The sequence below is a fragment of the Danio aesculapii genome, chromosome 10, assembly GCF_903798145.1.
Source record: "Danio aesculapii chromosome 10, fDanAes4.1, whole genome shotgun sequence".
Classification (NCBI taxonomy): Eukaryota; Metazoa; Chordata; class Actinopteri; order Cypriniformes; family Danionidae; genus Danio; species Danio aesculapii.
The window spans coordinates 12,757,212-12,770,039 of record NC_079444.1 but is presented as its reverse complement, the minus strand read 5'-3'; the positions used below and the strand labels follow the sequence as shown (position 1 = coordinate 12,770,039).

At 36.0% G+C, this 12,828-nt stretch overlaps 1 protein-coding gene across 3 annotated transcripts in view; it reads right to left on the bottom strand.

The window, feature by feature from the left end:
- Positions 1-12,828, bottom strand: part of carm1l (coactivator-associated arginine methyltransferase 1, like) — a 36,369-nt gene extending 23,541 nt beyond the window's left edge. For 2 of the 3 annotated variants that reach the window (XM_056466921.1, XM_056466923.1), the window contains exons 1-5: positions 12,627-12,828; positions 6,273-6,398; positions 5,291-5,397; positions 3,214-3,297; positions 1,677-1,787 (exon numbers count right to left, since the gene is read on the bottom strand). In XM_056466921.1, the coding sequence (XP_056322896.1) occupies positions 1,677-1,787; positions 3,214-3,297; positions 5,291-5,397; positions 6,273-6,398; positions 12,627-12,786 (588 nt within the window). In that variant the 5' untranslated portion in view covers positions 12,787-12,828. The remainder of the gene's footprint in view (positions 1-1,676; positions 1,788-3,213; positions 3,298-5,290; positions 5,398-6,272; positions 6,399-12,626) is intronic. The other variant, XM_056466922.1, reaches the window with a different exon arrangement.

Genomic DNA, 12,828 nt, shown 5'->3' with positions numbered 1-12,828 from the left:
TGTGGTTGTTTTTGCCCCATTGACTTCCAATATACTGACATTTTTTGATTGCAAAGCCTTGACACCATATAATCATGCATTCTTAATTGTGGTGATTTTCCCTGTTGGAAAGAGGTCACATTTGTCATTTTTACTGTTGATCATCAGTTGGCACCATTAACCCTTTATACACCCATCATATAACAGTTCTGTCTGGTTCTCGCATCTGATTGGCTGATAGCCGTGTGATATTCTGCAATAACAGCACTCATACAGCCTCTTCGCCATTGTGTATTACTCCGCTCACATAGAGTGACAGCAGATCAATAAACTGACTACAGTTTGACAAATATTGCAGCTGTTGGACAACATAATGTACATTTGAGGATTTTTTAGGTGAGAATGTAGTTGTTTAGATTGCAACTATAAAGTTTATTTATACGGATAGTGCCTATTTTTAATATTTATGACTTCAGAGATACAGCGCATCTGCATCCATCAGCCTGTCATATTGAGCAGAGCAGAGACGGTTGAAGTTCCACCACAAGATGGCAACAGAGACCGCATAATCTTTCAGTGCAAACTGGGTCTTTATAGCATTGGCAAATGCACTATTAAATTATTTTAAAATGAAAAATAATAATAATAAATGTATCTGTTTCACACACAAATAAATGTTATGAATATTGTACATTGTATGCTTTGGAAAACATTCCAATTGTATCTGGATTTGCAAGCTGAGACTGCATATCTCAATGCACTCATTGGACCTAGTGACGTCAGTGTGAGGGGTAAGGTTACACCAACCTGATTTCTCCAAGTCGGACATGTTCCTCTAAGTTGATCCTGGAACAACATTCCAATCAGCCAATCAGATTTAAGGGATACTGTTTGTGTTAAGTTGAGGCTTACAGGTTTATGCACTTCTACATGATTGTTATTCAACTATTCCCCTCTGATATGGGGAATAATTTACAGCTATGGTTGGGTTAAGGGGTAGGGAATAGGTATGGGTTACATTTTCAAACAAAAATGACGTTCCAGGATCAACACAGATGTTAATCCAGGATCGCATCATAATTGGCAATATCATGATGTGCGGTAAGGTTTGAGGTGGGGTAAAGTGTGGGCATTAAAAAGCATTGCATGCAGCTCAGATTGCAACTGCACTGAGTCTGCATCCAGACCCCTCTTAAACACTCTGCTAAACATGCAAATCATCTTTTGTGTTTAGCAAGAAACTCATACACTGCAAAAAACTATTTTCTGACTTAGATTTTTTTGTCGTGTTACTAGTCCAAATATCTAAAAATTCTTAAATCAAGAAGAATTTTCTAGACAAGCAAAACATATGGTCTTGTTTTAAGAAATAATATGCCCAAATTAAGTGAGTTCTTCATTAAAACAAACAAAATAATCTGCCAATGGGGTAAGCAAAATAATCTGATGTTGAATGGAAAAACAAGATTGTTTTGCTTACCCCATTGGCAGATTATTTAGCTTGTTTTAAAGAAATACTCACTTAATTTTTGCATATTATTTCTGAAATCCAGACCATATATTTTGCTTACCTAGAAAATGCTTCTTCATATAAGAATTTTTAGATATTTGGACTAGAAAGAAGACAAAAAATCTAAGTAAGAAAAGCATGTTTTTGCGGTGTATGGGTTTGAAATGATGTGAGGTGGAGTTTGTACTTCTGCATATTTGGCCACAGAACTAGCCTCCACTGCGTAAACCTTCTGAGCTCCGGCCTGGACGGCAAAGAAAGACAAAATCCCTGTTCCACATCCGACATCAAGAACCACCTACAAACAGATGAAAGGAATAAACATAAGCATGATGTCTTCAGTAGAGAAAATTAAGACAATAAAGTCAGATTATTGTATATTACATGTGTTTATTAAAATACAAGACTTGTACTTATTGAAAACATTAAAGATGCACTCAGTAACATTTGTTATACATATTTATTTTGTACTTTTTACCTCATTGGTTTCTATGTGATTGCTGTTGTGTCAGAAAACACCAACCAAAACATGGTTTCAATACAGCTTAACACATTTTATGTTGCAGTTTTGTTTCAAAATAGATATTATAATCTTTAATAATAATGTTATTACTTTCCACCCCATAATGAAACCTCTGTGAGTTTGTAACAAATTTAAAAAGAAAGAAAATCTCATGTACAGTACATGGCTGTATCTGATATTGTCCCCTATACCCTTAAACAGCGCACTATGGTGCACTACAGTAGCCCTTTTAAGGTCAAAAAATTATTCCTTAATCCCTGAATTATGACGTATTGTTAGTAGAACTTTGGAAACCAATCCAGTTTGGAATAAAATGTGGAAAAAGTGAAGCGCTGTTAAAACGTTCTGGAAGAACAATATCACCATACATTCACACCGAAAGCGGCGAGAGCATCAAAGGTCACTCTGGCCACCCTATCGACAACGCTGTCTCCCTTCAGCTTTAAAATTCGCTACATTGATCTCGTATTTAAAGAGGCCGTTGCAACATATCGGTTACATTCCCGCATAAAACAGGCTTTCTAGCGTGAAAATGTTGCGCAATTTTTATCAAATTCATTTAACAATGGAAGATCAAGTTGCATGTGGTGTGGGTTTGCTCCACTTAATTATCCAATGTGTCCATATGTCTGAAATATTCTGAAGCAGCAATACTGTTTTGCATTGTCGCATGAGATTCCTGCTTTTTTAAAGAAAAATATATAGAACGTTAATAAACATCAGTAACTCGCCAGTAACTTCTAATGAATGTTCCTGTAAGAAAACATCGCAAATAATTGGAAATCCGGCAACCGCAATAATCAAACCCTTGGGAATAACTGTGGTCGGAACCAAAATTCACAGTGACTGTGTTCTCTGGACTCCTACATTCTTGCTTGCTGTCGAACCGTATCATAGCTCATTACCATACAATTGACTTAATTTCTTCTCTCCTCAACACCCACACCGGTAAAGCCGCGCTGCGCTGCTTCTCGCCGCCGCTCTCATTGAAAATAAACGACTTCCGGCTACTTTGGCGCTCTTGCCGCTTTCAGTGTGAACGTACGGTCAGTATGTGTCCAAAACCGCTGGCCCACTGGCCAACAAAGCATACGACAATACTGAGTGCACCTTTACAGACAAACGGGTGAAAGTTTCCTGTGGTGTCATTTTATCAAGTAAATCAAAACAAATCAACCATTTAAGGAACATTAACACGTACTTTATCTTTGAAGTCAACCTCATTGAGCAGCATGGCTTTTTGGTAGGTTGCGGTCCTGAGGTAATCCTGGAGCATGTTCTGCTGCTGGGACAGACAATCATAGAACTGAGAGAAAACTACACGTGAAATCTCACACACCTTACTGTGGTAAATAATGCATACTGATTAAAAGTCCAAGTATGCATGGTGTTATTCAAAATTTTACCCAACCCAGACTCATTGAAAGTTAGGGCTGGGCGAAAATACAGGGCCAGTATCGCCGATATTGATACTAATACAGATACTTTAAAAAGCATGCACCTGAACCTATTTGTACTTTTCTAAAGGGGATAACAGTGTGTGATGAGTTGAATTCTGTCAAAGCAGCTATGATTAAATGTATATGTTAAACCCAGGACAAATTTTAAACACCTTTAAGCCAAATAAAATCAGTTTTATTATTAATTAAATATAGCCTATAGTGTCCCTTTCACTGTTAACAAAAAAGGGATATTCAGACATTTTCATATTTTAAGTTTATGGTATACAGTGGTGGGCAGAATTATTAGAAACAGTGTTTTTAAATGGGGTTTTTATTTTCTACTAACACACTACAGCAAAAGATAACTGACTTGGTGAAAAAGCTGGTGAAAAAATGAAATGATCATCTAATCATTTTGGCTACCACTGTATATTTTTTCAAAATTCCAAAATAATTAATATAAATAGCAGGTTTTAATGTGCCGACTTTATAGGCAACATTTAATCAGTTCAACTATGACCGAGTATTCATTTGTTTTGTTTTTTTGTTTTTCTCAAATTGGCATTAACTAATAATACTGAATGTCCTATATAACTCAAATATTATTTTCACCACTTTCATCCACTACCTGGATATTCATTGCCTCTCCGAAACGACTCGGCCTGTGACCTCTGTTTCAGGGATGGCACTGCTGGGGGTCTGTCTGGAAGATTTCCCTCCTCTTCTCTCCTTTTTTGCAGCTCGGAGTTCTCTTTTTTGTGTTGTTTTATGTGTTTGTGTAGATTTGTGGTGTTGCCACAGTAGAGAATAGACTTTCTACAAACATCACAGTTTGCAATATTTTCGTTTACTGCTGTAAATTAACTCCAAACAGCGCTCCTCTTTCTTTCCGTCATCTCAGAACAGCAAAAATTGCTTGCGCTTTGGCGCAGCTGAGTCACGTGATGAAAGGCCAACTAATAACAGCAGAACAGAAAGGAGCAACGGTGCATACAAGATATAAAAGGAGCGGGGTATTTAGAGACATGTCTGCTCTTTAATGAAACAGGAGCAATGTACTTTAACGTAAATTAGATGAAATTTAAATAAAAGTATCGATCTCGGAAGGCTACTATCGATCCAATGTTGGTATTGATACTATCGATATTAGGATCGATCCCTATTGAAAATGTGTGCCTCGGGCTACATTTTTGCAAATCCTGCAATATGTTCATCTAGGTACATTTCATTGTAGCTTCTGATTACAAATCCACTGGAGGGTGCTGTATATATTTGTGCAAATCTTAAATATGTTACTTTGGGTATGTTTTGTTACACGTAATTTACATGTCCTTCTTGTACACGTCCATGAGAAGACCAGCAAATCTAGACTAGTTTTCAAAAGCAGGCGTAAGAGAAAACTGCATTGGGGCCACATAGTTTTACTATGATTTTTACCTGTTTTGTGGAACTGTGCCGCACTTAAATCGAGCCCGAGAGCTCTGCACAACAATTACAACATCTTACAAAATAAGCTACTAAGCAAACTAACCACGCCAGAAAAGTTGCCGATATTTTAATAGTTTGATGAGGCAAACACTACCGATTACAAATCATAGGCACCATTAAGCTTTTTGTGGTATTTGTTTAGTGCTGTGTAAGGAACTGCACAATAATAATAAATTATTCCTTAATAATATGTCCTGTAAACATTATTAGTGTGAAAAGGAACAAAAGTTCATGGTGTCATACTACGCTTATTTGATCTAGAAACTGCAGTTAAATGTATGTCAAAGTACCATTCACTAAAATGTACCCTGATGCAAGTATTTTACAATGAGCCTGTGTTGATTTTACCTGGAAGTACTGCAGTGTGGATGAATCCTCGCTCCTCTGGCGAAACACAGACTGGTCTCTTCTGAGGTCGATCCATGAGATCAGCATTCTGTGGAAGACCTGAAGTTCTGTGTTCAGAATAATATAAGGACTAAATCATTGAAATGTTGCCAGATGTTGTGCCTGCGGAACACAATCTATGGCATGAATTTTGTCAGCAGATAGATAGAGTGTGAAAAAATTTGCAGCTTTCCATATTTTGTGAGTATTTTTAAGTTTTAGTTTCTTCTAAAACAGTATTTTAGCAGGTAAGTTAGGATTATTTTCCTGCAAGTTAGCTGTTTTTTTTTTGGCTTGGATTCCCTTCCGAAGAGATGCTTCCGAGATCTTTATTGTTAAAATGATTAAAATAAACCGTGTTATTCCTTGATAAACTGGTTGTGATTATTGTGAGCAAGGACAGGAGAAGGGGAAAATCCAAAATTTATTATTTAAAAGTTTAATTTATATATTTTGTTATTGTTTCTGCCAACACTAGACTGGTCAGGATGTAATTTTATGCTAAATTTTATGCTATGAGTCTAATGTTGAGCGTGTCTCCATGGGGTTTACAATTCACTGATATTTCTATCACGTTTGAAACACTTGCCAATGGATTTATCCAAAAATCTACTTGAGCCGTTTAACGCAGATGTACAACAGATGTGCTGGAAAAACGAAATGCTCCTCGGAGGGAAAAGACAGAAAGATTCCATACTTTGATCTTGGATTAGTAATACAAGCAAAACATTAAATGAAATTATACCGACAGGCCATAAAAAATATATATTTACGCTGCACAACTTGGATCAGGTTTGTGACGCACAAAAGATCTGAAGTGACTTTTTGCAAAAAAAAATAAAAAAATCAAGACATTACTGTCACTATTTCAAAACTAACCTGGCAACTTGAATAATTCTGAGGTAAAGACTGATTGAAACAATACGTAATGCATAAATCTGACCTGATTGAGTGCTGAAGCGCATGAGGACACTGAAGCAGCCCAGCGTGATGAGGAATGAGCGAGTGGCCACTCGACAGCACTCGGTCTCCCTTGTGATGGAGAACTTAAAAACACAAACACCAGCATCTGCAAGCACAAGAATAAACAGCATAGGAATTATGGATAAATATTAAAGGAACGAGGGTGACATGCTGGCTCAGTGGTAAGCACTGCAAGAAGGTCGCTGGTTCGAGCCCCGGCTGGCTCAGTTGGCATTTCTATGTGGAGTTTGCATGTTCTCCCAGTGTTCGCGTGGGTTTCCTCCGGCTTCTCTGGTTTCCCCCACATTTCAAAGACATGCGGTATGGGTGAATTGAATAAACTAAATTGGCCGTAGTGTATGTGTGTGTATGAGAGTGTAAGGGTGTTTCCCAGTGTTGGGTTGCAGCTGGAAGGGCATTCACTGCGCAAAACATATGCTGGATAAGTTTGACCTCAGATTAATAAAGGGACTAATCCGAAAAGAAAATGAATGTATGAATGAATGAATGAATGAATGTGGTATATGTGGCACTATTATTTAAAAAAGACTTGACCAGAATTAGCTCTGGGGCAAGTCATTGCAACAACATCTTATAGTTTACAGCTCATCAGAACGCAAAATTTTGGAAAGACAAATTATAAATTTATTCAGCGCCACCCTGAAGAAGTATAAGGTCTGATTAAATAAAATTGATTGTGATTGTTGAACATCTGCATTCAGTTGGTTGTAATTTTCTGTACACTTTTATTATTCTTGTTTCCATTTTTTATTTCCAATTATTATTATTATTATTATCTTCTTTTTTATAAAAAACAACAACAACAAAAATAATCATATGTAACTATTTGTACTAAAATAGTTTTTGTTTTTTCGCAATAAAAAAATTTAACATAAAAGGATGGTTCGCTCAAAAATTAAACGATTTCCTCACCGCCAATGTTTCTAAACTTTGGTGAATTTATTTCTTCTTTAGATTACATAACTGAAGAATGCTGGAAATTAGCAGCCATTCTATCAAAAATGTGAATTAAACACTTGCACGAAACTGGAATATTGCATAACACACGTAGGAATGAAGCATCCAATGAGTCAAAGAGAACAAAATAGACCCTTTCTGATAACCTAGTAGCAAAAATCAAATAAAAAATGTATCCGATTCAGTGTGCGCATATGTTTCACACATTTTTAAAAATCTATGGCCATCTTGGCATTTCCATTAAGCTTTTTTTTGTGATATTCCAAAATGTGCATAAACACTAAGAGATTGATACCCAGTTATTAAGTTAATGGCTGCTTTTTTCAAACATTGTTCAAACTATCTTCCTTTGTGTACAACAGAAGAAAGAAACTTAAACCAGTGTAAAAGAAGTGGAGAATGAGTAAATGATGACAGAAATTTTATTTTTGTGTGAACCATCCCTTTAAAGGCCTTTAACCATTCATTAAATGCTTTCAATAACAAAACTAAAAGCATGAACATTTTGCTAAACATCTTATTTTTCACTCACCATTAAAAAGTAAGTCACACTGATAAGTTTGACACGAGAAATAACTGTATTCAGCTTTCAAGATACATGGGATAGAGAGAAAAACATTCATTCATTAATTTTCTTTTCGGCTTAGTCCCTTTATTAATGCCCTTCTAGCTGCAACCCATCTATGGGAAACACCCTACATACTCATTCACACACATACATTACGGATAATTTAACTTACCCAATTCACCAATACCACATGTCTTTGGACTTGTGGGGGAAACCGGAGCACCCGGAGGAAACCCACGTGAACGCGGGAGAACATGCAAACTGAAATGCCAACTGACCCAGTCGAGGCTCGAACCAGTGACCTTCTTGTGAGGTGAAAGCGCTACCCACTGCGCCACCATGTCGCCCCAAAGAAAAACAGCCCAACGCTATCTGATTTTGTGCAACAGGAGGCAGAAAGCACTGGCGGCCAGGACCAGTGTACCATGTCAAAGAAAACAGAGTCCGGTGCAGGCGATGCTAGAGCTCCAGCCGCAGAACAGTCATGGAGTTTTGTACAGCGGTGCAGTAAATCCCAGCGATCTGTCAAGGCAGTCAAGACCACACAATGAGAGCCGAGAAAATGTGTGGCCCACCTGAATAAAGAGTCTTCATTCGTCCTTCGGCTAATAAACAAGACACTACAAAAGAGCCATTGGAGAAAACCGTTTGCTATGACGTTATTTACAGTGTAAACGGTTCCATGTGCTTCTTTACTTTCTTTATTCGCTATATAGACAGGAGATACTGAAAAACCGGCTTCTTTCGATGGTATCAAATGTTCCTTTTGCAATAATTGCTGATCATTTTAACAATAGTTTTAGCACTATATAGAATATTATCATGATATTGACCTAAGCTGAAAAAAGAGTCACTTTAAGGTATAATACATAAACAAAACAATTTTTTGTCTATTTATTTATAAGTAACATTTCAGAATAATGGTCCATTAGTTGACTCATTCCTTCATTTTCTTGTCGGCTTGGCCTATTTAATAATCTGAGGTCGCCACAGTGGATTGAACTGCCAACTTATCCAGCATATGTGTTAAGCAGCGGATGCCCTTCCAGCTGCAACCCATCACTGGAAAACATCCATACACTCTCATTCACACACATACACTACCGACAATTTAGCTTACCCAAAATGTTTTTGCACTTGTGGGGGAAACCGCAGCACCCGGAGGAACCCCAAGCGAACACGGGGAAACACATGCAAACTCCAAACTCCACACAGAAATGCCAACTGACCCAACTGACAATTAGTAATACATTTATTATGGTTTTATTCAACTTTGTTAAATGAAACCATAATAAATGTATTACTAATTGTTTGTGCATGTTAGTAAATACATTTACCAACATTAACTGATGGACCCATATTTTAAAGTGTTACCGATTTATTTTATATGAATGTTTAGACTAAGCCAATGTTTAAAAACATAGTGCTGGCAACACAATTAATAGCATTCGAAATAAACGTTTGTTTTAACATAATATATTGCCCATGTGTGTGTACTGTATATATTTATTACGTATATATAAACACACACAGACATGCATATATTTGAGAAATTGTTTATTTATTTTATATATATATATATATATATATATATATATATATATATATATATATATATATATATATATATATATATATATATATATATATATATATATATATATATATATATGTATATGTATGTGTAAGTATCACATGTACATAATAAAGTTGAAGTGTCAGAATTATTAGCCCCCCTGAATTATTAGCAATTACTGTTCTGTAGACTATCGAAAAAAAAATTGCGTAAATAGGCTAATTTTGACCTTAAAATGGTTTCTTAAAAATTTAAAACTGCTTTTATTCTAGCCGAGATAAAACAAATAAGATTTTCTCCAGAAGAAAAAATATTTTCAGACATACTGTGAAAATTTCCTTGCTCTGTTAAACATCATTTGGGAAAGATTTTTAAAAAAATAATAAAAAATTCAAAGGAGAGCTAATAATTCTGACTTCAACTGTAATATAATACACATATATAAACGTAAAACTAAAATTTTATTTTGGATGCAATTAATTACAATTAATATTTGCCCAGCACTAAAAAATGTCATTGCACAAGGACTACAAAGTTAAACAGTAAATTAGTAAACATTTATGTGTTAAAATCAATGAAAGAGTCACATTTATGACAATTTTTATGTTAATGTAAGATTAAAAAATGTAATTGTATTACTGATCACGGGTGCGTTTCCCAAACAACGTTGTAACTCGCGGCTGAACTACCTTAGTACGATGCATCATTTTGGGAAAAGAACGATGTAGTGACGAGTGTTTCCCAAAACTCTTAGTTTCTCTGTCGCAGATCCATCGTTGGAACCACATTAGTTATAACGTAAAACACCCATAATGATGCTCTAAACGGGGTGGTAACAATTGCTTTATAGAAGAAAACCCCATCATTTCTTTGTGCAATATTGTTTTACACACACAAACATTTTTAAAAAATCTAACGAATAAGCACTAGTATCTAATAAATAAGCACTAGTACTTAATGGAAAAGATACTAGTATCTAAAAAATAAGTACTAGTAATATGAAAATAGATACTAGTACAGGCTATAGATTAAGTTACCGTTTATTCTGATTGCTTAAGCACAACTTTGAAATTAAGGCTCATTTTGTCAAAACCCTACACACAATTTACACATCCACACACACAAACAGCAGAACACATCAGAACTTTTGCAAAATGAAACACTTCATTCAAAACCTTACTACAATATAACAAACACAATTTGAACACTGTACAGAACACACACACTTCATTCAAGACAAATCTGTTTGCTTTATTTACACACAGATCAGGGTTTGAGAGGTGCTATAAATTGCTATAAAGTACATGAGCATACTGTATTCACCAAACAGTGACAGACTGATAGCTAAATATTGCCCTATCCTAACAAACCCTACAACAAATGTAAAGCATATTTATTCAGCTTTCTGGTGATGTATACGTTTCAATATATTAAAAAAATTCCCATCCCCTGTCTCCTGTTTACCAATCTTTCTCACTTTCGTGTTTCCTCTTCCATATTGCGACATTGCCTTCCATATTTATTGAAGATTAATATTTATAGCTTCAGTAAAATATATTTATTGAAGACTAATAGTTTATACCTATTGCTTTTTTATTGGTTACAGCTGATTGGTGTGTCTACAATTTTGCAGCAGTGTGTGTGCACACCTGATGGCTGTGTTTAACCAATGGTAAGTGATGGAAAGAGTACTGAAAAATCATACTCAAGTAAAAGTACCATTACTTGCCTAAAACTGTAGTGCAAGTAGAATAAAAAGTATCGGTTGTAAATATTACTCAAAGTATGAGTAAAAACAAGACCTTTCAAAAGTACTCAAGAGTAGTGAGTATTACGCTGTTAAAAACTGGTGCGTTTACATGTAATTTGTGGATGTGTGTAAACGTAACATTCTGTAGTGCATTTAGTTATAGCCCAGCAGGCACACAACGTCATAAGACGTTATTATTAGGTTAGATTTAGGTTGTGACGTCAGGTGACCAAAATTCAATGTCTAGCCAGCATCTAAGGACAACGTTATTTTGATGTCCAATAATGACATCCAATGACGTTGATATTTGGTTGATTTTAGGTTGTTAGAAAGTAACCAAAATCCAACGTCGACCCAACATCTAAAACCAACATCATATTGACGTCAAATCCTGACATTTATTCATCAGGTATGGCAACAAAAATCCAACGTCTGATAAATGTCATTAGTGGTAACGTCCACACAACGTCAAGCTGTTACATTATTAGACATTGATAGTTGGTTGGTTTTAGATTGGACATTGACGTTGGCCTGATGTTGAGTTCTGACGTCAACCCGATTTTCATTTCCAAACAAAATGCAACGTCCCTATGACGTTGGGGTACAACATCAATCTGACGTCATGTTGACGTCTTGTGCCTGCTGGGTGTTTAAGGCCATTTCGGTCATCATACAGTAAACATCCGTCATCTTGTCATCAGTGACGTCTTCTTGAATACTTCCAAACAGTTTGCTGCAATTCTAAATCACCCATGTCTTGAGGTAGTTCATTATGATGCGATTTACCTTCTATGTGTGATTTGATTGGTCTCGCAGCACTGATTATTCTAATCCCCATAGACAAGAAAAAATAAAGTAGTGACCGCAGGTTCAAGGAAAGTAGTGGAGTAAAAGTACAGATACAGCCCTAAAATTGTACTCAAGTGTAAGTAAAAGTACACATTTTTAAAAACTACTAAGTAAATTACAATTCCTGAGAAAAACTACTCAGTTACAGTAATTTGAGTATTTGTAATTAGTTACTTCACACCACTGCCCATGGTTCATGTGTGTGTTCATTTAAAGGCCTTTGCTTTGAAATTGCAAGGAAATTCCATCATGAAAAATATCTGTGCCAAAAGTATTCAAGTTTGTTTGGTGATTTTCAAATCACTGTGTGTAATGTTTTGCAAAAGGTGTGAAGCTGACAACGTGCTTACAGTTGTGCAGATCTAGCCTTGAGCGTAAGGTTTTGCTAATTGTGGGAAAAGTTTAATTTCAGTGTGTAAGCAATCGAAAAAAAAACTGTAAATGTCAAAACGGCTTGTCATACACATTTCCCAAAATACCATAGAAGTCGTTGACATTTGAATAACACAACACAACACAACTATTAATTACTTTCCGGCTAACCAATGCTAACTGTCCACGTAAATTCTGCAGCTCTGTACAACACTAAAGCAGGATTTGTTAGTGTTTTTACCGTCAGTAATGTTGAGATTGATGTCCTCCACCTCTCTGAGGACCTGAAGCTTGAGCTCCTGGTGTTGAAGAGATGCTGCTGGAAGATCTTCCTTCACGTCGCTCTCGTTCAGAAAGGTCAGACTTACAGAGAAACTGCTCTGCAACTGATTATCGCCCATGATTGAATCCAGCAGGCATTGTGTTAAATGCGTTGTGCTGAA